At 39.9% G+C, this 26,782-nt stretch overlaps 1 protein-coding gene across 1 annotated transcript in view; it reads right to left on the minus strand.

Moving 5' to 3' along the window:
- Window positions 1–26,782, minus strand: part of CTDP1 (CTD phosphatase subunit 1) — a 110,610-nt gene that overhangs the window by 17,612 nt on the left and 66,216 nt on the right. Inside the window, exon 12 of the mRNA XM_040586283.1 lies at window positions 16,509–16,699. Within this exon, the coding sequence (XP_040442217.1) occupies window positions 16,509–16,699 (191 nt within the window). The remainder of the gene's footprint in view (window positions 1–16,508; window positions 16,700–26,782) is intronic.

Below are 26,782 nucleotides of genomic sequence, written 5' to 3' on the forward strand. Positions count from 1 at the left end.
TAATTGGTTAAGGTAAAAAGAAACTATGTATATATTAAAAGCGGATCCCTTAGTATTAATAACTAGCATTTTCACTATAAAAACTATTCCCTTCAAAATCTTTACTTTCACCACATACACAAGACAACAACCACCTAAACCAATTTATTCTAGAGATTGTTATTTACATTTTTTGTGCATTGAACATAGCTGTATATCCATGATGACCAGGAAATCACGGGTTTCAGTCTTCTCCTTCCCATCTCTTATGATCTCCAGATGGGAAGGCCCATTGAGACACACCAAATTTGCAGTAAGGACTGATTTTTAGAAGGAAGCCATTTTGAGGGTGTAAGAGTTTACAGTCTCCTTTCAAAATCAAAGCAGGGATTTATCAACTGTCCTTTCTAACAACAACAAAAACATCATCTTAAAATTACCCCTCTCAGTTGGCAACTTTCTGAAGCCTAAGGAAAGAAGGAAGATAACAGATGATATTGAAAGTAGAAAAGAAGTGATTGGTAACAGAGGGAGTACAAAAGCCTCAGCCAACCCATGCAAATTATTCATTCACTTTTTTTATTTTTAGAAAGATGCTACAACATTTTCCTCTAGAAAATCTGCTTCAGGTAACAGGAAGCCTGAGCAGTTACAGGGCTTTTAAATGCTACCAGTGGGACTAACCGACAGAGAGTATCTGAAGGCAGGCACACTGTACTTGAACTCTGAAGACATTAAGAGTATAATACAGAAACTTCTCCTCCTCCAGCCTGGGAGCCACTGCACGACGTATCTAGTAGCAAATGCAACCACCCTCTCATCCCTGAAAGCGCTGTCCCACCCACACAGAGGGTGCCCCACAGCAGGAAGAAACTCCAGCGATGACTCTGCCACGCAAGGTATGTGGTGCCCTACACCCAAAGTACGTGGGTTTGATTTACAAGAGCCTATTTTCTGCTCTGTTGTCTTCAAGATTTGATTTTGCTGTGTTCTCTTCCCTCTGCCCACTCCAGAACTACCTGGTTCCTTACACCAAGCTACCATCCCTGGCACATCACATCTTTTCTATTAGTTTCCCTAAAATTTGTACCTTCCTTTCTTCTCTAATTCAAATTCTCCCTGAACCTCACAAGAGAAACTTGACTTTTTGCCAAGACATCCAGCCATGTAAGAACTGAAAAGCAATGAAACTGAGAAGGGATCCCAAGCTCGGAAAAATTTATTTTTTGGTTGCTGGAAAGGAAAATACATTCCTTTATAAACAACATGGATGTCATAGGCATCACACCCTAATATTCACCTTTTAAACAGGAGCTTGGTTTATGGAGAACCGACTTAATTATGGCAGCTTTTCACCTTTCGGTCTTCCTGCAGGCTGTAAATACAGTTCATACACAGCCAAGAGAAGACACCTTCTAATATAAATTATGATTTTTCAGTATAATTGGATGACAGTAATTCTTAAAGACAACGTATTATAGGAGTAAAGCCAACTGTAAAACTGCAGAAAAAAAACTTACCTGAAAAAAACCCAACCCAACCTGAGGTGAACTGCAATCACTTCTGCCCCTAACTTGCTAAGTATTCAGATTCATTTTCTCAAGTATTTTTCTTAAAATTTTCTTGAAATCCACATGCACACTGTGTACCAACAAGACTAATCAGCAGCTGGAAACACAATTGTAATTTAATCTGCAACTTAACTGAAGTTGTAGTAGGTATATTTTTAGTGAAAGCTTGAAAATTTAGGTCATTAAATTCATTAACAAACTTGAAGATATGAATGTCTCATCTACTTAATTGAGTGCTTTTACAAAAAACCTACGCCATGCATTCATTTGGTTATATAGCTGATTTTGCCATTCATGAGTGCTACTCTTATAATTTAGGGAATTCACCACTTGAAACTTTAAAATAAAAGCCGTGTCCTGCAATGTCCCAAGGTTTTAACTTACTACGAAAAAATTATACTAAATTGTGGTCACTGTCTAGATAAGAGAAACTATCAAAAATGATAAGAAAAGGAATCTAACCCTGAAAGCATACAAAAGTTCAAGCAGAATAACATTCCAGGTGGCATATACACTACTGCCCTGCTTACGCTGTACGTACCGAGATACACATCTGGCATTGGCACAGGCGGGCTGTAGGGCTGGTTACACCCGGCAGGGCTGGGATTTACTCTGGACAAGCTTTAGGCTCATCCTGTGGGCTGAAGGTGCATTAGTGGCTGCAGCAGAGCAGGCAAGCTCTTAGAATTAAATCCCAGTTTAGACTGAGCTAAAGGCCAGGGTGTGGTGCGAGGCTCCCCCGGGAGGCACGCCAAAGCACCCCGTGGAAGGCACGCTCCGACCCGGGCCAATGCGCTGCTGTAGGCACCACCTCCAGGGACCAGCACACGCTCACTGCCACCATTCGCTGCTCCACTGCGACCTGGGTGCCACGACATACCCAGAGACTGCTCCTCATTTCTCACAACTTCCTTCAAGCATTTACCACGTGTGCTACAGTTCCTCCTCTGATTTATTTCTGAAGAAATTTGAAAGAAACCATACAGCCATTTATTTTATGCTTTTGCCAATTTTGTTTCCTGAACAGCCAGGGTAGTTCAAACTATGCTTTATGATTTATGAGTTTTTAGACTTGTCCGCATGAATTTTTTCCAGATGAGATCATGAACCTTAATTCCTTTAAATTAGGAATAGAATAAAAAAAAATTCTTTACTACAGCAGCAGCAGAAAACTAAACACAAAAGCTAAAGTGAAGGACATGCAGACCAGCTCTGAAGGTTTAAGATATTAATAGAAAGATAACTTCTCTTTAAAACCCAAGCAAATTGGTATAGCTTATATCTCAAAAATTCCCCTAGGGAACAGTTCCCTCAATCAGATAGCATATAATAGCAAATTAAGAGGAAAAATATTTTTCACTGACATGATAATTTTGAGGGTTTTTTTTACTTGTATTAGAGCACTCCATTCAGTCTTCCTAAAAAAACATGCTCAGTGCCAACCTCCCTTTCTAACACTGTTGTCCTCTTTTGTGGCAGATCTCCTAGATACCCTTTCATTTGTGGGACTTAATTTTAGGGTATTTTCTTTTTTAAATATAAATGTAATATTCCTTAATCAATTTAGCCAGGCATGCCTGACTTTTTGTTATACCATCAAATAAAAGAGTATACTGAAAATAGCACCACACATTTAAGTTCCTTAGACCACATCTACCTACCAATAACTTTCAGCATCTTTCCATCCACCTGTGGGTTTCCAAGGGTGTAGAAAACCCATTCCTCTGCACCATCACCTACTACCGGCACACCAATGCCACAAAATCCCAATAACACTAGCACATACTAATTTTTCAACTCAGTATTTCCATATGGTTTAAAGTTAGTCCCGAAGGCATAACATACCATGGCTACACCTCATAGCTTTGAGGGAAGGAGGGAAAAAAAACCTGTCTGGTTTTACAGGGCAGTCATCATAACAGATTGGAGACCTAATTCAAATCAATATTGAAAAAACCCACCCTTGAAAATCACATATTTGGCATAGAAAGACTTACAGAGACCCTTCTGTTATTAAAAACTTTCTAGAAAGATTATCCAGAACAAAGTGGAGCAAATTGGGTATAATCCTTTCACAGTAATAGAATTTTGAATCCTCTGTGAAAAGCAATCTATGAAGCATTACAACTCCTCCTGTGCATCCGACAAAGTGAACAAATTAGCTAAAATACGTAATTCAGACACAGCAAATGAGTAGAATATTGTTGCTATTTTGCAAATACCATTATTACAAATATTGTTTATAAAAGAGCTACATGATTCAATATTAAAAGTCAAAAGGATTTCTCTGAACCTTAAGAAGAGAAACTGAATCAGTAAAGTAGCTTTGAAGTAGCCTACACTATTAACACCTTAAACCTTTAACAAAAACTATTTTCCAACTAATTCCTCTATGCATCTATTTTGGCCAAATTCAGAAAACTTCTGAATTTCTCAGCATGTATCTTTTACAGGTAGAAAACCGCGAACGTAAACCTGTAAGATGCTTCAACATTTTCTTGGAGATGTGTGTGTGCATCTATAAACCAGGCAGAAAAATAAATATTTAACTCCCCAAGTCACCTGAGATGTAGAGCTAAAGACAGAATCCCTCACTGACTTCCACCAAATCTGTGCGTTCCCTGGACTCCTTTAAAAGAAAGCTTTAAAGGAAAGCAATATTTCTGGTCAGGTAAGGAAAAAAATCTCGAGAACAAAAGCTGACTTTCAACAGAAGTGAACAAACCTCTAAAAATAGCCAAAGGCTGAACAGGCTTGAGGAGGTAGGAGGGATGGGACAGGGACCCGGGGGGCAGCTGGAACCCTCCCTGCTGAGCCTGGCAATCCTCGTGAGACAGCAACAAGTTAAGTTCCAGATAAACTCTGTTTGGTAGCTTTTTTAGAAGGTAGACTTCTTCCTAGTGGAAAAACCTCATTTTAATGAAAGAAAAACATTACACTGAAAAAGAAAACAGATTTCTGCATCCCCTCCCTGCAGGAGGCACCTCTTCCCCTCGCCTGACTGAGGGGCTTCCCTGTAAGGATGCTCCTCTCCAACCCACCACAACAGTTAATACGGAGACACTAAGGAGCAGTGAGCAGTCAGCGGAGTAACTTGTCTTCCAAGCCACGAGTAACAAACGAGCCTCACCGTTCCTCTGGTTGCTGCAGATACAAAAAACAGCTCTGCTGCAACAAAGCCATCTTGGGGCGGGGGAGTGGGAAGCCCTCTGCCAGCACGCACTGCCTGCGGCCACGGCTGCCACGGGGAAGAAGGCATGCGGCATCGTCTATTTTGCTCCAGTAATCAGAAGGAAAAAAGCAAGAAGTTTCTCTGATAAGACAGCTTAAAAACTATCTTATGTAATAGCTTTATATTAATTACAGAATAACTCAGCATTTTACATGAAAAACCAAGCGATGCTTAACTCCCTTAATGAGGGGAGAACTCCCCACCTTTCTGCTCACACTGCTACAGTACTCCTGCCTTCAGGCAGTCTGAAAGACCAGCAGTTACCTAACAAATGACAACTAAAACCAAGGAAAAGCTTTAAACAATATGAATACAGGGGAAATTCTTCCTGATTTGTTAAGAAACTTACAGGTTTGCTTCTACAATGATTCAAGTCTAGTGAGCAATATATGGCAAAATTTAAACATTTAATTCTTTCAGGCAGTTGTTTCTCTTTCACACAGGGATGGTGTAACTCTCCACATCAGAAACTGCAATGTCAGAGGCGATGTTTTGGTGAAAATATGCATGCAAACTTGCAGACTGATGACATTCAAATGGTTATTTTATCTATTGTACAAGTCTTCAAAGAGTCCTTCAACAGAAGGACTGGCTTAGCAAACTGCAATTTTAGTGACTCTTGCAAATGAAGCACAACCCATTACATATATTATTTGTGAGGCCATAGCATAAGAATGATGTTTAGAAGTATGTTTCCAGTCAAATGATATGATTGACATCTTTAAAAAGAGAGATTAGTTTAAAGATAATAAGTGGGGTGACAAACAGAAGCATGGCAGCAAGTAGATGTTATTTTAAGAGTAATATTTCCAGCTCTCTTGATTCTTCCTTCTGCATTTTTTAATTCTCCACTGACAATTATAAAACACTTTCAATATGGTGTTATAACAGTTGAGTTTGTCAGTGACTTCTCTAGACATTTGCAATTACATTCTAATACTGTTGAACTTTTCTGTTTAAAAATCCACTTGATTTTCAAATGTTAGTTAAAGCTCCACAGATCACCGAGTAAAGACACACTCGGAATAACTCACCAGTACGTACTGAAGCTTTCTCACAAAGATTGCTACAGGGAAGGAACTACTTAAGAGCTTGGATAGTATTTTCATTCAATCAATCCACTTTTCGTGAACCAAAGCTACTCAAACAAAACAAAGCATGGAATATAACTACGTTTTCCAAGTACAGTTATACTTAGCATGGTTTACTCTTAAAAGGAGATTTTTGTGCATAAAATAGAGAAAAGTAGTACCAAAGGGTGAGATTTACCTTGGTGAAATGAACTATCTCCCCGAACTATTTTTCTCTGAGGGGAGGCAGGGATAGAATGACCGGTTCAGATACACATAAATGTGGAGAGGACAGTTTTAACAGAAATGCAAGACACACACAAAGATAAAAAGCTGAGAATCAACCACATATTTATATACATATATATCAGTATATTTGAAACAAAAGTATCAACCATTAAAAGAAATAATGCTCTTACTACTTAAGGAATGTGGTTAAGTGTTGATGGGATGCTCTCCAGCTGCCTGAAGCAACCCTAATGAACGCCTGAAGGTGGTCACTAACTGGATCTGAACCTAATCAGGCAACAATTACAGCTGAAGGGGACTCCTGGTTTTTTTTAGGATATGTCTTTGCCTTTTAAAATGCTGTAATCCAGAATAGTTAGCATTCTAGTTGCTCGAGCAGGAAATACTTGGTATAAAGCACTGTACTAATCACATAACATGTGAATAAGGGTGGGCTAACACTCCCCTGCAGCTGGTGGGAGAAGCACACGTCCTTGGAACTTTGCCGCGTTTGGACAATTTTCAAGAGGGATCGAGAAAGGCACGCAGGCATGTCCTTGCTACATACGGAACCTGGCATGTGAGGTCCAGCACTCCAAAAACCAAGGGTTACCAAGCCACAAACCGTTTTTTCAACACTGGAAAGCTAGTGTGGTTTTTTACCGACCACCACCACCAATTTTGTCCCCCTCCCGCGGGTTAAATGGCTGAATCCTTTTTACTTAATTTTTCCAAAAGCAAGGAAGTGTGAAGCACAGAGCGAGCCTCAGAGTATTTTAGCTCTAGCAGTTTCTCTGGCAAAGTTACAAGCCAGTAAAATGGAGTTATGCAAGAAGAAAATGTCAGGCAGCTGAACACTACTGATCCCACCTATTAAAATACCACCTGAAGACCATTTCTGCAGGAAAACCACTTCCCATCACAGCTCACCACCCACCACAGCCTCTGTCCAGCCCCGGCTCCTCTTAGCCCTTTCGAGGCTGAGTAAGTCCAGAAGGACTTTGCATGTAACAGGACTTTGCATGTAACAGGCACTACAGCAGCGTGATTTCTGGTTGGTACAACAGCAAAATGTTTGGGCTAGGTAAGTTATTTTAGATATATGCCCCACATGAAAAAAACTGTTACCAGGCTGCAGTTTAATAATCACGCAGTAACTCTTTGCTGCCTACATCTTCACACCACTCCAATACATTTTTACAAGACACCTGTGTGCACATCAGCAGTTCATTTTATATCCGTAAGTATTTCATTACAACTCTAAATAAAAGTAATTGGGAATATTCTGATTCTAACATATTAGTCAAACAGTGTGAATACGTGGGGTGAAGAGGGGGATAGATACAATATAGATACTTCAATATCAAGTTTTCTGTGTGAGAAAATGTACACAAACTGAAAAATATTTCTGTGCTACGAAAAACCCCCACAGTATAAACAATCAAACACTAATTTCTTGTGTGTTTTTGACGTTATTGTTTAACGTAAGGATCTATCAATACCTTTTATTTTTTTGTTTCATTGATTCAACCCTCTGGAACCAGGATCTACAATTTTCTAGCTGACAGTGAAAATGAGTTGTTGCTTCAACGCAGCACAGAGGACAGAGCATTTGGGACTAGAAATGTTAAAAAATGGGGGAAAAAAAAGGAAGAAATCACCTCTGGAGTAAACAAATTTATTTAATGAAAATGGTTTCAAAAGTCGTTACTGTCCCAGTATCAATTTTGTTGTGTAGAAATTTTGGATAACATGAGAGCTTTCAAGTAAAACGTTCCTAAATGGAATCTGATCTTTAAGTTCACAGTGGACACTGATTCAATAATGACATTTAAGTACAAAAGCAAATTATGCTTTGCATGCCCAGAGCCTTCTTACTTTTTCGAGCCTTCAACGAAATCACTTCCAAACAGAAGTGACATTAAAATTCTGCAGAACAGCCGGCTCATGTGAAAACAGCAAGATGTGCTGCCAACAGGAGCACTCGCCTTTAAAAGCTGATCCTGGATTTCGGTCTGGACTGTTTCACCATTGCTTCTGGAAAAAAAAAACAACTGAAGCTGCAGTAATGTTTTAATTGCTTATGTGTACTACATATGAAGAGCCTGTTTACTTCCAAAGCATTAGAAATGCAAGGGAATGCAGTCATTTAAACACACTCTGCTTCTGGTAACTATGAGAACAATCATCGTACCAGGAAAAATCTGTACCACCAGGAAACAACAAAAATTTCCACTTGCAAGTGGAATTCAGTCAACACTTTTGGGAAAAAGGAAGTTGGTGGCCATTTCAGATCTTAATGCCTCAAAATTGCCCCCCTGAACAGCCACATAAACTCTTCACAGGAGCACGGTACAGACCTGAAACACGCTAGCTCGTCCAGGTGCTGTACTACCCATATGAGTTATGTTTTAGACCCAAGAAAAAAGTACTTGTGGTAACCTTGCAAAATTTTTAATTTGAATTTTCTGTTACATAAAACTAATATTAATCTCTTATTCTGATTAGACTAATCCCTGTAATAGTTATAGAGACAAATTTGGGCTGTTCTCTATGAACAAACTCAAACTTCTCCCAACAACTTGAAACTTCAGAAGTGTAACAATCTATAAGATCGCAGCCATCACATCACCTATACTGAGCTTCCTTTACTTGCTCTACCTTAAGAACAGGGATTTCCAGGGAAGTACCTTCAAGCTGACAAATGCCACCTACCACTGCAGATTCTCAAAGCAAATCAGCTTTTCCCACAAGTGGGAGAGGAGATGGTTGCCTGTCAAGGATCTCTAATTTTGTAGAGTTTAGGTCTGGTTTTTTCCCCCTACTCAGTGATTATTCATTGTCTTCAAAGGGTGAGTGGGCTTTCTCCTTTGGTGAGGAGACATACTGCATCTCACTAAAATGGGACAGAGATGCTCACTAAAATGCAGTAGGAAAACCACATTTATTTACAAAATTACGTGAAGGAACAATAATGATCTGCTGCTCCCATCAAACATATTTTGATTGGGGATTCATTATCTCATTGCCTGTAATAAACAGGCTGTATGTGCTTTCTGAAGTTTTCCAGGGATCTTAGTTCCATGCAGAGATCTTAAACCACCCAAACAAGCTGCAAGATTCAACTTAGTTCACCAACGCTTAACTGAAATGCCGCTTCTGTGATCCAAAGCTAGATGTAATCAGTTTTGAGGGACCCCATCTTCAATCCCACAGCCATTGACATGGCAGGCCCACAGCCAAAACCACAGGGCGGTTTGAGAAATGGGCTGATACTCCAGTTCAGGCCAATTCCAGTAACTAAATCCAGTTCTCAGAGAGACATCTGAACAGGAGGCTTACAAAAGGGCTTTGCTACTATGCATGACTAAACTCCACTGCTCCAGAAGCTTCAGTAGTTCAGAATAAACACCTATCACAGAGATTCAGGTTAAATGTGAGAAGGAATTACTTGGGAAAAGATGTATCAATGAGAGCAAGATGAAGTTAATTTTTTCTTCAGACAAACAAGATTTTCCAGTTACCTACAACGGCAAGTAATTGTTTGCTTTAGGATTTATCCGCTCCAGAATGAAGCACAATGTTTTCTTGAACATCCAAGCCTTCACCACATACAGAAGCACTGATGCCCCTTCTCATTTAGCGGTTAGCCAACACCAGGTGTCCCTTTACAGAAAATCTACTTCAAGGGAAAGGAGCTAATCAAAGATTTAATTCTTAAAATTAACTTCACAGAACGTGTTCTGTCTCGGCAGACCTTACCTAGAGGCTCTTTAGTGGGCAGATTGCTCCAGGAGGCAGGACAGGGCAAATTTAAACCACCAGTATTCCTAAATTTTGATCTTCAGCTTCTCTATATTGTAAATACCAAATCAAAGTATACTTGCATGATTTAGAGAGGAATTCTGGAAGACTGTACAGTGTAATAACATTAAGACTTTACTCATGAAACAATGCAATGGGTTGCTTGGATAAGAAAAGAGAGGACCACCATTCTGTGGCAAAACACCTGAATTTCTACAGTTATTTTGCCAGCCGTAGTTGAGATATACCGTTGGCTATTAAAGGTACTTTCAACAAGACTTTGACCATATACCAGTTAGTTCCTTAATATATTTTGAATAGACTGTCACTGAAATTGTTTTTTGAAAAGATTTCAGATGACTATAAATAACAAATGCAAAGCTGACAGCCTGGGAAGCACTGAGCTGTAAAAATGTAGGTCTCAAGATTCTCAAAGCTGTGTGTCTCAAAATTGGGAACTGGAAGAAAGTTGTAGTGACAGTGAATATACTGGTTCAATTCCGATAAAAGGAGTCATCAACAAAACTTTGCACAGGAGTTTGCAGCAGTCTTTTCTGGCAGCATGAAAGAAAGCAAAACTAGAGTATCTGTTTTCTGGCAGAGTGGCTGTTGAAAAGAAGTGCTATTGTATTTGAAAAACACAACACAAAATAATCAAAACATCACTGTTCCTACATGTTCCTACACTGTCTGTATAGAAAGTTGAAGTTTTACCTTATGTCATGAATCACGTAATACAGCTGTATCTTAAATTAAACCACTACTCTTATCTGTTAAGACAACAAAGAATAGACAAATTGACAAAACCTGTTTTGGAAGCACTCAAACGGCAGGTTTAATATGCAGACTTTTTCTGATCATATAGCCAAAAAAAGAGTAAAATAATTTGCTTTACTTCAACCAGAGTTCAAAGTTTCACATAGAGTTTCACAGACTGGAGGCTCCCTGAAAGACTTCAGATCAATGCCACTCTGTAGCACAGTACCTTAAAATACCTCCTTATTGAATTTAAGAAACATGTATCAGAAACTCACAGTGTGAATGTACAAAAGCAGAAGGCATTTTCAATGTTTTGAAAAAAAGCTGAAGTCTAAGCATAAAGTACCATTTCATATACAGCTTTTATAAATTACCTATTTGTTCTTAAAATAATGATTTCTTCATCAGTCAAAAATATAACTACTCAGAATTGATACAGAAATTATCAGTAAGAAATTTTGCTAAAGAAAACATGTCACTGAGCTATACTTTTGTACAGGAAGTTTAAATCCTGCAAGCAAAATTTTGTTGCTAATAGATTAGATAATCACTTCAAGTTATTAGATTTCTTATCACTAGTTATTCAGAGGAGAATACTTCCTTCTTAAGCTGAAAAACACGTCCCAACACAAGTACTGAAATTTCCATTCCAAAGTTAAGAAATTCTCAGTAGAGCAACCATTAGCCCTTACATCAGATTTATACAAGCTGAAATTACCAAGACTGGGACCAAACACTGTAAAGGCACTGGCCTCTGCACTGTGAATTCACAGCGTTCAGAAGGAAGTTTATTAAAAAAAGAAAAACAGGGCACACTGGGAACCTGAACAAAACCTATGAAAATGAGAAATCCACACAGGTTTTCTGTGAATAGGTGACCGAACCTGCCTGATGTACATGAAGTCTAAATAAAGTTAACTGTTCTACCTAATATCCAACAGTAGATACAGACAGAAGTGTGGTTTATGAGCATACTTCAGATAACCTTTCAGAACTAAAATAAACCCATTCAAAGACTGCACTGCACCACTGTATCAATCTGTTTCAGGCCGGCAGCCTTCCTCCTTCATTCCCACCCACTCTCAGGTCCTTTCATGTTGGTGGCCAACCTGTGCAAAAACCAGAAGAAACCCCCCCACCCAGCTCCCCACACCAGAAAACTGCCCCTTGCCACACAGCGACCTGCAGAAGCCCACGGGCATGCTGTGCACCAGGCTTTGGCAACAGAGGGATGCAAAGCCAGCAAGCTGCCTCCAGCCTGGGCTTCAGGGAGGAGCTCCTGCACTAGACCTGGGAGCCTTCGGTGGTCCCGACACCAAAATAGTCCTTCCCACGAAGCAGCCGCCACCATCCTTTACTTCCCTGCAGCTTCCCACAGTTCAACAAGTCCTTAGGGTTATTAGAAACTGGAGACCTCCAAGGAAGACTCCTCATATCACAGTGACTATTAACAGCAAATAGAACACTGCTACAACAGTTCAGTTTCCTACTTAGAAGCTATTAAAAAATACAACATATTCATTCTAGGAAAACTAATGTTACAGCCTAGGTAAACAAACGCCATTATTTTTTACTTCAGTGCCACTGCTGGGCTCATTTCCCACCGTTTATAAAGCACCCTGCACCCCAACTCCCCAGGCACAAGTGAGGCACGTGAAGAGGTGCTGGATGCCAGTGTGTTGGCAGCACAAGCCAGCCTTCCAAGATCTGAAGGTTCCTATCATGCCTTTTCCCTCAAGAATCAGAATCCGACTGCAAAGCCTGCCCTAAGACATATGAGCACAGAGATGGAAGAGCTCATCCAATCAGTCCAGCATCTCACCAACATAAGTACTCATAACTTAACCACCATTATGTGATTTGTTTCTTTTCTGCTGACTCCCACTTATTGTTGAATACTTCCAATATGTTAAGAGAAATTTTAAGTGTATGATAGAAGACCACATGCCACAGCTATATGCCATGCCACTGGAAGACAGCAATAGAGACGGCACATCTGCAATTCCTGTTTTTTTGCCCCAGTTCTTTAACATTTCAATGTATTAAGTGAAGTGCACTCAATTTCCTAGCTTCAGTAATACAAATGAAGTATTTCGGTAATTATTTTCAAAGTCTGCTCTGCATCAGAAAACAGGCAAGTCAATAGACACACAGCACACTTACACAGGGCTTCACATCTCCACTAGAAATTGCCACGATCTACAAACTGAAAGAGGCTAAACCTCAACCTCTGGCATATTGCTTGGCTGATTTTCTCAACAGCATTCACATGCCTGTTCATCCTTCTACCAAATACATTCTTTTGAGACTGCAACAGCCTTTCACCTGATTTTCTCCTTTTCCTACAAAGACCAATATTAAAGCATACTAACATGGAATATATTTGTTCAATACATATTATTACGGCAACGACTTAACAAGTTTAAGATAAGGGGAACTATGAGAACCACAGATGTGTTAACTACCACTCGAGTCTTGGTGGACACAGCAGAGTGTGATCAAGATGCACTAGAAAAATAAAGCAACTGTGCACTGACATCTGAAAGCTTGAAATACCTCAACAAATCAGATACCTCTTGTTGCACAGGTATATACTGTGGTACAGAAGCAAAGCATTCAGTTTTCTCTTATGAACAAATTCCATTTGTACTAGTCTCAAAAGCCTTTTCATATTATATAGCATTAATTGCTGCTAACAATTATTAAAAACACCTGTTCACTTTCATGATTTGTAACTCCTGATTCATAACTTACAGCAATAAATTTCACATGTGACATGTTTCAACTGCATTAAGTGGAAATTTATTCTAAGCAGAAAATTTTAGAACTGTGTGTGGGGCTCAAGTCCACCTCCTACTGAAGTCAGGCTCCTGTTTGCTTCAACAAAAGCTGAATTGGAGCTCTAAATAGCAGTACTTTTATTTTAAAAAAATTAAAGAAGCATCTCTATTTACACAAAGATCAAGGCTATTTAAAAATAAAAACTTGTCTACCTCCCTTAGATTTTCTGAAGAAAGGTAAGCCACAAATGCATTTTATTGTTATGCAAGTCATAATCGCAGCGAGCTGATCAAATGTGAATAGTATAAACTATGTTTTTTTGATTTACTAATTTCTATTTCATCTTTTTTAGACAGTATGAAACTCACATTCATCGTTTGGTCCATGCCATACCCTTTTAACATAACATTCATGAGATAAAGGCAAACATTTCATTAAGCTGCATGAGAAGCTAGGATTTTGAAACAACTGTAGGCTGTCAAATTGCAAGCTAATGGCATGGTACCTACCAAAAGTCATAAAAGTAAACGGATGTAGGAAAGATCATGCATTTCCCTGCCCCTAGCAGCCATCAGATTTCTCAAAGATTTTTTTTTTTCCTCTAGCCCTCAAAATATTAGAGGTAGCACCAATGACTGAAATGATCCAGGTGTTCCATAGATCTCAAGACTGAAGCCTGACATCAGGCAGAAGCGCTAGATTTCCACCGTGTCAAGCGCTATGGTCCCCGCGCCAGTAACACTGGGAAGGTGTAACGGAGCAGTGGAGCATCGCTCAGCACAAACCCACAGGCTCTGCAGCCCTCAGCTCTGCTCGGCACGAGCTCAGCCAGAACACCAGAGTACAGGATCGTATCTGCACTGCCTTCCCCTCGTTCATCTTTTGCTTTCTGGAAACAGTAATCACTAAAATCTGGACATCAGGGTGATCCCAGCCAATTGAGAAATAACGATTTAAACAGCTGGTCCAGGGCAGTTTTACATAACAAACAGTCTGGACTGGCCTTTAGAACACAAAAACTTTTCTTAACATGGCAAGAGATGATGATTTTCACGGTAACAAATAACTCAGCTTCAGGCTAGATGACAGAGCAGAAATAATGGAAAGTTATTAAACACAATTTCAGCCTCATTATGCTACCAACAGCCCAAAGACTCCAATTCTCAGAGCAGAAGCCTCAGGTGCTGTTGGGACGCATATGCTTGTGCAGCACTTAGCTCTTAGTAGTGTGGCTCCAGAAACTGCAGCTAGTATCCATGTTGGGAGTGGACCAAGCTCCTGGAGATTGTAATCCTGCTGTTTAACAACTGCTCTTACATTACCCCTCTGGTACGGTATCTTTTTAGCGCACACAACACCGACTGACCACAAAACCAGCAATTTAACATTTCAGACTTCAAATGGAATTAGGATGATGGGCAGAGGCTCTTTCCCAGCAAGCAGAATTTCCTGCGCAGCAGCACTGGGTCAGCACCTGAACCAGCACTTCGCAAGCAGGTTTTCCAGCACTTCATTCAGGTTCAACCCTGGATGCAATTTAACAAACTGACAGGGAAACTCTTAAGACGTAAAAAGGTCAAAACCAGAAAAGTTACTTAAGCAGCCACTCAAGACTTTATTCTAGCAGTGACACCATTACCTCTACATGGCTTCTGAATGCAGAAGTGGTGCCAAGCTCACTTATGAACTTACCCATATAGAGCAAAAGTTAATTACAAATGTACTTGCTCTACCTTTGTAAAGCATACAAGGGAAATCGTATTTAGCAATCACCCTAAGCAATATTCCCCCATCAGATTCTTTCTGACTTTTGCCTTTCAGAATTTGGTGCATTTGCTACACAACAAAACATCACAGCATCAGGGTGAATGAACAGCAACGAGCCGCCACCATGCCTTGCTGCTTCAAAGGGTATTCTAAAAATCATCACTGGCTTGCCTCTCCCAGTTCAAACTTTATTTGTGAGGGAATTTTTCTTCTAGCTATTCGTGAGAGATTAAATTCTCATACCCGTTAGACTGACATTTTTCTGAAGATGCTCACTGATTAGGAATACCCACAATGAAGTAAAAGGCCAGCACAAGCTTCCCGTGTGGCTCTTTCTCCAGTAACACCCAGCACACAGCATCACTGCTACCCCATCAGGACCTCCTCACAAATGTTTCTATAATCACATTCAGTGGTGGGTTTTGTATTTTCTCATAAATTCTTTGTGTGCTAGTAAAAAGCTCACAAAAGTTAAAATAACATAAAGAAGTTGCTTCGGTCCTACTACTTATATTATCCTCCATCAAGGAAAAACTGTTAGAGCTTAAATTTGTATGACTGAGAAGAGAGCCCAGTTATGAGAGCAAAACAAACTGCAATGCACATCTGAGTCCTGTTTGCACGTTTAGCACTTTGTGGTAGAGGAGATGATCCCAGCAAATCTAAATTAAAATGGCTATAATCTTACATCATTTTCCACATATTGTTGGGCTTAAAAACCGTTAAGGGGCTACAAACTGAGAACATTCCTTAGCATTTTTAAAATTAGCATTTATTTTATCAAGTTCTAGATTACTAGCAAATTGGTTGATAGTCATCATTTAACAGCTGATGCTTGGACACTGAAATAAATTTTGCAGAAGAGACTAGCAAGTTTAAATTTCTGTCTAAGTAGAAAACATTCTCAACAACTCATTTTTATGCATATCCCATGTAAAAGGATCTCAAAAATCCAGGATGAAAAAACAGCTTTACAAAGCCATGCTTTATTTTACTTCAAGGAACACTGCAGAGTACCTGGTCCTACACATGACTTGGGATCAAGCCTACTTTAAAATAAGCACAGTCCAGTGGTCTTCATTTTTTCCAAAGGAGGCGATACCCTGGCTCCCAACAGACATTCTCTATGACCATTTCCTTACATCAATCCCAAAACATTGTGGAGGAAAGCACAACAGTTTCACAGGGTTACAAAAACATTACCTGCATGCAGAGGCTTACAATGATAGAAAGACTGAGTTGCCAAAAAGCATGCTGAATAGCACAAGCACAACGAAACATCACTAACGCTTCTTTTTATATTTGAAAAACTCATACCTGGGTACACTGCCTGTTAAGCTTCTTTCACTTGATGATGATGATGACGACGATGATGATGATCCAGGTCTCTGATCTGCTTTCATTCCTAGAGTCTCTGTTGCACTAATCTGAGGTTTTTCACCTTCTTCTTCTGGCTTTTTTTTTTCACTATCACTCTCATCACTGCCTTCTCCTAAGATGTCATCCACCTGCCAAAGAGTGGAAAGTCAGTGTATCCTCTAACAGACTCTTCTGCATTATCAATCTTTCATAATTACTGGATTGCACTTCAATAACTGTTAAGAATATACTTCAACTTTCCTTGACCTCCCCCTTGAAAATTCAAATTAAACCCCAATGTCTTAAATGTAGTTTCTGTAACAGCTCTAGCAACATTCTATCCAACTTAAATATATTCAGTCTACATTCAACTTCAGGTATACATATGACTCACATAAGTGATACAGTCACATCTGAGGGTGTTTGCACTTCATTCTAACAGCATGAACAGCTGTAAACAAGAAACTGTATTATGAAAAAAGTGTTGTTTTATGAAATTAAAGGCATAGATGTTTTATGGTGTTGTAACATATAGTAAAAAAACCTCTATACAATATGTATTTTACATTTACACTATTATACAGAATGTTCCTTGATAGATATATAACTCTAAAGAAGTATATTCCCAAATAATACAGTATGAATGGAATGGAACATACAGAACCGCATTCTAACCACATTGTCTGCTTATGCTAATCGATGAAGACAAAGCTATCAAAGTGTTTCCACATTTCGTTAAATAATTGTTTGGCTTTTGCATCTGAAAAGTTAGCATGGGATTTGATACTCCTCTAAGAACATGCTAATTTGCTTGGACAAGTCTGGAACTGCTGAAATCATCATTAAAAGCAAATCATACTCATGAGCTACTCCGCTAAGCTTCAAAAGATTATGTTCTCTTTGAAGTGGCATTCAACCTTCAGAAAGAGATAAACACCAGGAAACCACACAGTCCCTGTATTTTTGTGAATGGCAAAGGACGTGGAAAGAAGCCACGTGAGTATTTCTCTACTGATGTTTAAGAATTTTTCCTAAAAGCAGCTTATCTTAGCACAAGTTAAAATACACCTCACAACTACCCTCTGTTCCCACTGATGCCACACCTGCTTTATCAAGAAGAAAAACTCTGTGTATGAACATGGACCAAAAGATTTTACACTGCCTATCCACCGCTTTTACACCGATAATCCCAAAAGCTAAAAGAGAGCTGTAAGAAATCAGGTCTATCTGGCCCTTCATACATGCACCTCTAATTTCTTTGTTTACCTTTAGATGTATGGAGGGAAAGTCAAAGCTGCCCTGCGTTTATCAAACTAAATGTCAAAGACCTACACCTTGCCAGTACTCTGCTGGAAATACGGCAGAAGTAAATGAAATACCTTTTTCAAATAAGGGGAACTCAAGTGAGAGCTTGCAAGCAAGGAGTGAGCAGAAATAGCAAATATAGAAGTTTGATAACAGTCAAAGATCTATCCAATTTCTTTTTCTGATGCTGTAAGAGAAAGGAAAGGTGTGTGACCCGTGATGATGAAGGTGCTCCACTGGGCAGCTTCACCCAGCACAGAGGTGACTCCCATCACACCCCGGGTGACTTCAGAAGGATGGAAGATGTGGCATTTGTCTTCACTCCTCTGCTAAACAGATGGATTTGGGGCATTTCTTATCCTTCCACAGGCCTCACTTGGCTGTTGCTGTTTGAGGGCGGCAGCAGCAAATAATTTTTCTTCCTGATCTTGTGCTACTTTCTACCGATGACTCTGCCAATGTATATTGTTGCACAAGAGAAATGATGTAGAAATAATAATAATGATAATAATAAAAAGGTAAGTAGTACCTTCAAAACATCCTAAAATAATAGTTTTGAGGAGACTTGCAGGCCTTAAGAGAAAGCAAGGACATTTTGTTACAAAGTTTACTTGTAAAAAACTGTGTCTTTGAATACATAACTGTACCAGAGTTCTACAACTCAAGCTTTAAAACTGGATTTAAAAATCCTGGCTATGCTATCCTTGGATGGAATGACTTCTATACAAAATGAGAAGTAACTTGCAAGTTTCTTAGATCTGCAGTCCAAGCTGCTTGCCCACTGGCCCTTGTCTTGGTACATTTTTACTACCTGAACCGCTGCCGCCTGGCGCCCAGCTCCTTCACTGCTGAAGCTGTAAAGAAACCGTAAGAAAAAAGGAACCATGTACCAGCTCAGTGCATCTAAACACAGGTAAGTTTCAGATGGAACTGTAGGAATTGCTGTGTCAAATCAGATTACGTCAGTCCAAAGAATACTTTTCCCGTCACCATAAATTGTCCTATTCACGGAAAATAAGAATCATGAAATCCAGTCCAGGGTCAGGGAGCCTGAAGGGACTGAGAGAGCCAAGCCAACAGTGAACCCGGGGAAAGCATGGCAAGTACGCAGTGGGGGGATTTTTTGGTGTGTACAGAACACAGAGAAGGTCTCAAGTGTTTAAAGTATTATGCTTTGGGATGGGATGGCAGGAACACCACACCTGTATACTTTGCCAGAAGATACTCACTGTAGCCACGATGGCCAGCAACTGATAGTCAAATGGCAGCACAAATCCACAGCTCTGATGACTTCTTTCTAGCAAGTCTTATATTTAAAATTGCATTCCTCCATTGCAAAAGCAGTACTTTTCCAGAAAGTCATGTTTAAAACTATGTTCTCACTACAAAATATGTTAAAATTTTCCAAGGACCAAGCTAGACTGATGTTCAGTGTTACAAACGTGTCTTCTAAAAGATCTACTTTGTCTGAATAATTTTGACAAGACTAGCAGTCTAGTTATTGCCATGTCTTTTTCTTACATTCTGCACAAAGATGACATTCTTTTGAAGTCTGGAATGCCATTTAATATTAGAATTACTAAGGCAGTTGTACACATACATGCCCCATTTTGGTGGAAGGGCATTTAAAATGCACGTATAAATCACAGAAATATGGCAAATTTTGAAAATCATTGCATATGAAAACAAATAATATGAGATGGTTCTTAGAAAACACTTTAACTAGAAAGGCACCCAAAATACAGATTCCTGCCTAACTATGGGCTAAATTGCAAGTTGTGCTGAAAAATACAAAGATTACCATCTTCATCTTCCAGAATTCTCCAAAGAAATTAAAACAAACTGTGTTTTCATCGAGGCAGCAAGATTTAAGCCCTTCGCTTGAACAAATCCATAGGTAAAAAAAGGATGTGAACATTTAAGAAGCAACTGTCTATCCAGACACATCACTAACTTTAAATATATAAAAAAGCTTAAAGAACAGAGGAAACTTTCAATCTTGGACAAAATTTGGACCAAGACAGATGTACCAATCACAACTTTTGCTCATAACATTAGATTTTATAGGATTAATACAAATGGAAAATATAACACTTCAGAAGAAAATGCCAGCTAATACCAAATCTTACTGGTAAGATACAGTGAGGGGATGTTTACTGCTTAAACACTACCATAGCATCTATCTTTAAAGGCTTTTATAACACAGCAAGAATGATTAACATTGAAAAAGAAAAATGATTCATCCCTTGAAGACGACAAATTGTTCCATTTAGCAGAAGAATGAAAAGCCTGACAATTCTTTTAAACACTCGATTTTAAAAGCTAGAAAAAGTTCTCAGCTGACAAAGCTGTTTTATTTCTCATTTAGGAGGAGCACAGCATGCACTTATGCAGACAAAGTATAAAGACCAAAGAGCAACGAGATTTGCAGTCTCATATTCTCTTATTATGAGCTGTTAAGTACCTAAAGCTTTGTTAAAAAGAAAGCAAAAACTTTCTGTAGTATTAACAAACCAGGTCAGCTGGAAAATGTTCTTAATCCAGAAGTTGAGTTTACACATTCAAAATTAATCAAGACTCTGAGAAAACACCAAAAAAAGAAACTGTCATGAACAACCTCAATTTGTTAGATAACTTAGAGGCAATGTTTCGGGACAGTGTTCTGGACTTGACAGAGACCTATTGTGATGCTTTACATTTTCTGGAAGAAGAAATCACATATGCAGTAATGAAAACTACATATGAAAAAAAAAAAGAGCTGTGAATAAGCATTTAATTCTTGTTTTTAAACTAGAAAGTATTTAATAATTCAAGTTTTACTAGAACTGGGGAAACAAACTACCTTAGCAACTGAACACCATATGTAACTACCTAAATGATGTCTCGTAAAAGTGGTCTAATGCTCTGAATCAAGTCCTCACTGGAATTACGGAACATTCTACAAAAAAAAAAAAAAAAGTCTCGTGGACAGCTCTTCGTTTTGTGCTCCAGTTTTGCACGGAATATATACACATTCCCCCCACCTCCCCCACCCCAGTCCTTCCCAAAAGACCAATTCTAATTTTGCTCCAACTGATTGTGTAAGTTAAGGGAAAAACACAAAACCCCCAATTATTTCTAAGAGTTCTTTAGTTTTATTTCTACTGTCACAAAAATGACTGTTCTTTGTTAGCAATGGAAACAACCGAACCGGTACTGACAGCCAGCACAGCTGAGCCTGCAAGCACACACCTGAGACTGCTCTGAATACACCGCACCTTAGGCAGAACTTGCAGATACTTCGGTCATCTGGCATCCCAACATGCCACAAGGTTTCAGCCCGTACCTTATATTCTGCTCCAGTATATAAATTCAAAAAAGTAACTTGAAAATGAAGATAAGATGTCCAAGCACACCAGTAACTGTAGGTATCTCCATGTAAAACACGGTATTAACTCAACATACTCTTCACTTTAAAACGCTGCCATCTTTGGCGCCAGGGACCATGATGCCCTCCCAGTAGTTACTAAGCATAAAAGCTAGCTGACCACCATCTCCATCTCCTTAGTGGCTAAACTGATGCTCTGCAAACAAATACCAGACTAAAGAAGGCCAACAGACGTTTCACACGTCAGTTCAAATGTCACGGCATTTCTTCCAGTGTTCTTTCACTTAGCCAAGTCTGACTCTTGGTGTTTCTGGCCAGGATGATATACCTACACCATAAATACCATCAACACCAGTTTGCTTTAGTACATATCTCAAACCGTATGTGTACAATTACTTGAAATGTAATAGGCTGGTAGTCTTGAAAAAAAAAAATCAATCATGAAATGCACACCACGCCTTTTTTGAATATATTTCAATGCATTGCTGACATCCTGAAATCCCAGTGTGCTCAAAACTGTTCCTAAGAACCAAAAGAGCACAGTGCTTGACAGCTTGTTCAGCTTGACATTTTCTCTTTTTACCAAGACAGATTTTAGGACTGATCTCCTACACTTGCATGACTTATAAGAAGATTTATTATTTGTTATTAAAAAAGAAAAGTAAAAAGCTAGGCTTTACAGGTTACTTCTAAACTACAGGACACAAACTACTCAAGGGACCACAACTGTAAATATATTGCATGTATAACAGAAGTTACCAAGTAAATGTGCATAAACGGGCACAGAACTTAAAGTATCTTAAGCCGTATTTGCATCAGAAAGCTGTCCCTGAAACATGGGCACCTTCCAGATGCTGCTGACATCCCAACTGCTTTGCAGCCCATTAGCAGTACTGCCAAAATAGGCTCCTCCATGCCACTCGTTTCTCCAGCAGAACTGGTTGCCACGCTGTTTCTGGAATATGGAAAGTTTCCCCAGAGGAGAGAGAGACCTTGCTTTTACAAAGTCCCACAGTTCTCCATTTGATCCTGTAATCTTTACCCCTGCCTCCACTCCCAACATTCCCTTCTGCTTTGTTCCAAACTATTGCTTTTGAGTAGATCAGTGGAGTTTTTACATATATTTTACATGAAATATTAGAGAAATCAGCAGACTATTTCAGGAACTTTAACACAGCAGTAAAATGAGAAGCCAAAAGAAAGAGTAGAATGGAAAAGTGACATGACATCAAAAACGATGAATTAAAAAGCACTTCTGAGCCTGTGGAATCAACATCCAACGATGGTATTAGATTGCAAATCAAATCAGAATGGTGGCACCATCTTCCTGGAGTTGTGTACTGAACTCTCCAACCTTCCAGCACAGAGGCATGAGAACAAAACTGTTCTGTCAGTGGCAAAATAAGTGGAAATAACGCTGTGGAATGTTTATTAACTCCACATTCTGAAGCAGTTAGTCAGAGTGAATACAGTGGCGGTAACTGGCGAAGGTGCAGCTGCCTATCCAGCTTCCAAACGCCGGCCAGGAGTGCTCTGCCACCGCGCTAACGAGACCACGGCAATGAGGGTCACCCAGAATATTTCACTGGCGGTGTATCGCAGTCAGAGAGGGTAAGAGTGAGAGTTCTTTTGAGAAGTTATGTTCTTCAAAAGGTTCAAGCAAGGCTGCCTCGCTGCTGACACTGACGTGGCATATAATTGCCTGACAAATTGTTGTTCTAGCACATTCCCAAATGCTTGTCCTCTCTTTTCTCAAGCTCCTCAGATCATACACCAGGTATCCGGTAAAGCAAGGAGAGGTTTGTCAGGAGTGTGGCAGGAGAAATGAGATTTGTGCAACTGACTTGGAAAGTTTATCTCCTTGACACACCAAAAAAAGTAGTTTTGCAAAGAAGAGTGAGAGGCTGTGAGGGGACTGATAAAGCACCTTCCTGAGCACAAGGCAGAACAACAAGCACAGGGACATTTCACTTTTGCAGGCAGCTGTCTTTAATGTCAGATCCTCCTTGATTCTGTGCTAAACAGTATAATACAGATTTTACCCATATATAAAATTTAAGCAAGATCAGGTGTTTGTGAAGTAACTTTCTATGTCAAGAGTAAAACTGCTACAATGGCTGCTTATTTGAATGTGTCTTTAACCAAATACAGCATTAATCTAGCTTTCACACATATTTTTAAAGGCAACTGATTTGTATTACATTGTATCCTTGAAAAAAGGGGCCGAGTTCAGCAATATACCTATAAAATCTTTTTAATTACTAGTGAAGTCAAATAGCAAAAAAGAAGCAGTATCAATACCAAAGTTTAAAGAAAACATAAGTTGTACTTTTAAGATAGAGTTCCACAGTTTTTTTTTTTCAGTGGAAAAGCAAACAAATCTTTTATAGGAAGAGAAAAAAGTACCTGAAATCAAGTGAATTTATCTCAGCGATTACAGACAATGACAGTTATTTACACTATGAAAAAATTCAAAGTTGAATTTGTTTGTAATGGTTTAAAAATAGTTTCATGACAAGCTTTCAGAACATCCCATTAATTTAAAACTAAGGGAACTTACTTGTCTTCATAGTTTTTACTTTCTACATTTGATTATTCTTTGTTCTTATATTCATAAACACACTTGTTTGTTTCTCTCTACCTTTCAGAATACATATGCTCCAACCCCACCCCACCCCCAAAAAAAAAAATTTAAAAAATCAGTAGTTTCTTCATTAGCAATTAAGGAATCATTAAAGAATTCTACTTATTTTTTGCAATACCACAGTATTAATGAAATAATCAAAGACACTACTGCTTTGTTCCTCAGCAGCAGAAGTTCCAGAATAAGAGATCTTAATTCTCAAAATGTATTATTTAAATTACACTTCACTTTTCTAAATACCTTATGGCATATTTTTGAGTGGGAGGGGAGACAAACTTTTTGCCTTTTTCCTGTGTGAAGGGGCATTACCCATGGATAAGTTTTTTTTTTTAGTTTAGGCAGCAAGCAGATTTGTGAACTGTATCAGAAGTTTGGAATGAGAGCAAACCCAAACCTGTAACCTGTGCTTCCTGGCACCTGTGGTCTGGAATTCTGCTCACCCACCGATACCGCATTGCGCTCAGACATACCAGCAGCCTCTGGCGAAGACCTACCAGTTCTAGGATGAAAAGCAATTGCGTGAAAAGAAAAAGCTTTAAGCCTTGGCTCTGACCACAGCTGCTATGCTCATATTTGAAAAACAGCAATTAAAAATACCATGTGAAAATGAGTTATGTGAGCTCCCAGTGACCATCCCCGGGGGCTGCGCTGGGAGCCTGCCGGGGAGCCAAGAGGCCACGCAGCCCCTGCACTGGCTGCTCAGCGCCCACGGTGCAGCAGTGCCTGTGCCTGCACACCTTTGGGTGGCAACCCCCAGCGGGCTCCCCAAAGGCAGGTACTGCAGGGAAGCAGGCCAAATCGACCAGACGGGTTGCCTGTAATAATTGGACCGCTTAACTTTCACAAATGAAACTGTAACTGTGGCTGCAACTGTACAGTTCACTACATCTGGGTTTTACTACTGCCACTAGTGCTTAGACTAGAAATGAAATGAAGTGTCACTTAGATATTACATACCGATACTGTTATTAAAATGCAACACTAACAACAATCTTATATCCTTGCTTATGATTGAGACTACTAATGCTTCAAAGAAGGTCATTTAGAAAGTCTAAATATCTTTGAATTTCCTGCCTGGAAAGCAATGCCTAGGTCTGAGTAGAAACAAACATTCCGGAGACCGTTGGGACTAATAATTGAAACTGTTAAAAGAAACATGAGGTCAAGTATTTCCTTGGTAATTAGGGTGCCTGAGGCACCAACATAAGGATTCTAGGCAGTCCCTCTAAAACATTAACATTATTATTAGTATAACAAAAATGACTTTCTTCAATTAAATTATTGAAGAAAAATAAATTTCTTCATGATGTTGGAAAGAGAAAAAAGGTCTATTCCCAACTACCAATTTCTGAAACGTAAAATAAATTCACAAAGAGTAAAAGTTACTAGTTGCAAAATTCACATGGATGTTTTAATTTAAAGTCTCTAAAAAGAAAACATCTCAAGGGAGATAACATGATGATTTCTGCAAAGCCTTCCTGAGTCGGCAACCTCACTGCAGCCTAGAAGCTATGGTTTTATCCGATTATAAAGCCATCTATACCTCTAATCTTCCTTTCCTCTATTTTCAAAAGAAAACCTCTGCCAAAAGTTCATTAAATAGTAATAGGCCTATAAATCTACATTGTAATGTTTTTTAAATGTGAAGTCTGGGAATAAAATCAGAATTAGCACAATAGCTATGCCCAGAATACAGCTGTTCACCTGCCCAGCAGCACAGAGTTGATGGGAATCGCTGAGCTCAGGCGGGATCCCAGCTCTGCCCTGCCTGCGTGTCGGGCTGCGCCGGGGGGGGGTACCCGGAGCCTCCCAGGGGCTGCGAGGCTGCAGCCCTCCATCGCTCTGCCCGCACCATTTCTGAAACAATGATACCTTAGTAGAAATAAGAGCTCTCTGGCCGCTAAATGCAATGATTCCTCAATTTAGACTGCTGAAAACATCCATGCCAAGATTCCAGAGGAGGCTCCAATGACAAGTTAAAGGCCAGTGAGTAGCAGGACGATCTACAGCCACCCTTCAAAGGACGCGGGGTTTAGCCTGTTACTGCCACGACTTGTGGACAGTTCTGGCTCCAGGCAAGAAAAAACGCCAGCAGTACAAGGAGGTCTGGCGTGGGGTTCTTCGGAGGGAAGTGATCCTCATGGTGGTGGGGGGAAGGTGGCAGCGAGCAGCCTGTCCATGGGGTACGTCCTCCCGCCCCACCACACCTCACAGCCTCCTCCTGTCCATGGGGTACGTCCTCGCACCCCACCACACCTCACAGCCTCCTCCTGTCCATGGGGTACGTCCTCCTGCCCCACCACACCTCACAGCCTCCTCCTGTCCATGGGGTACGTCCTCGCGCCCCGCCACACCTCACAGCCTCATGCGCGCCACGGGCACAGCGCATCTCGCATCACTTCACCCAGTCACTAACAGCCAAATACCGCGAGGCAAATGTGGATGCGGTGAGCACAGCCAGCGAGCGCCTCTCCTTCCCTCCTCGCGGGAGCACCTCAGGGAGCGTGCTAGGACGGCAGTGGAACCCTCACTGGCTTGGCTGCTCTGACATCCCCTGCAGCACCTGCATAGCTCACCTGCTAAGACCTTACATAGAAGAAAAACCATTTTGGGTCTGGATTTCTGCACTTCTTGGTGCCTTTTCCCAGTATTTCCAAGTCCATTATTAAGTTTGCCTGACGTGAGCTAACAATATTAGTTCCTTCTAACTTCCATAGCCATAAGCAGCTACGGGCTGCAGCATGAGGCCATTTCATACCAGACAGAAAAGAATCTACTCAGTCTGACATCCGGAAAGTTTTCTCCAAATATGGAAAGTCTAATAATTGTTAACATACCCTTGATCTTTATTTTTTCCTCTTTACAGGCAAACTCCTCCACCCCCCTCCCACCCAGCTGCCCCCCCCCCCCCCCCCC

The sequence above is a fragment of the Falco naumanni genome, chromosome 3 (assembly GCF_017639655.2).
Source record: "Falco naumanni isolate bFalNau1 chromosome 3, bFalNau1.pat, whole genome shotgun sequence".
NCBI lineage: Eukaryota > Metazoa > Chordata > Aves > Falconiformes > Falconidae > Falco > Falco naumanni.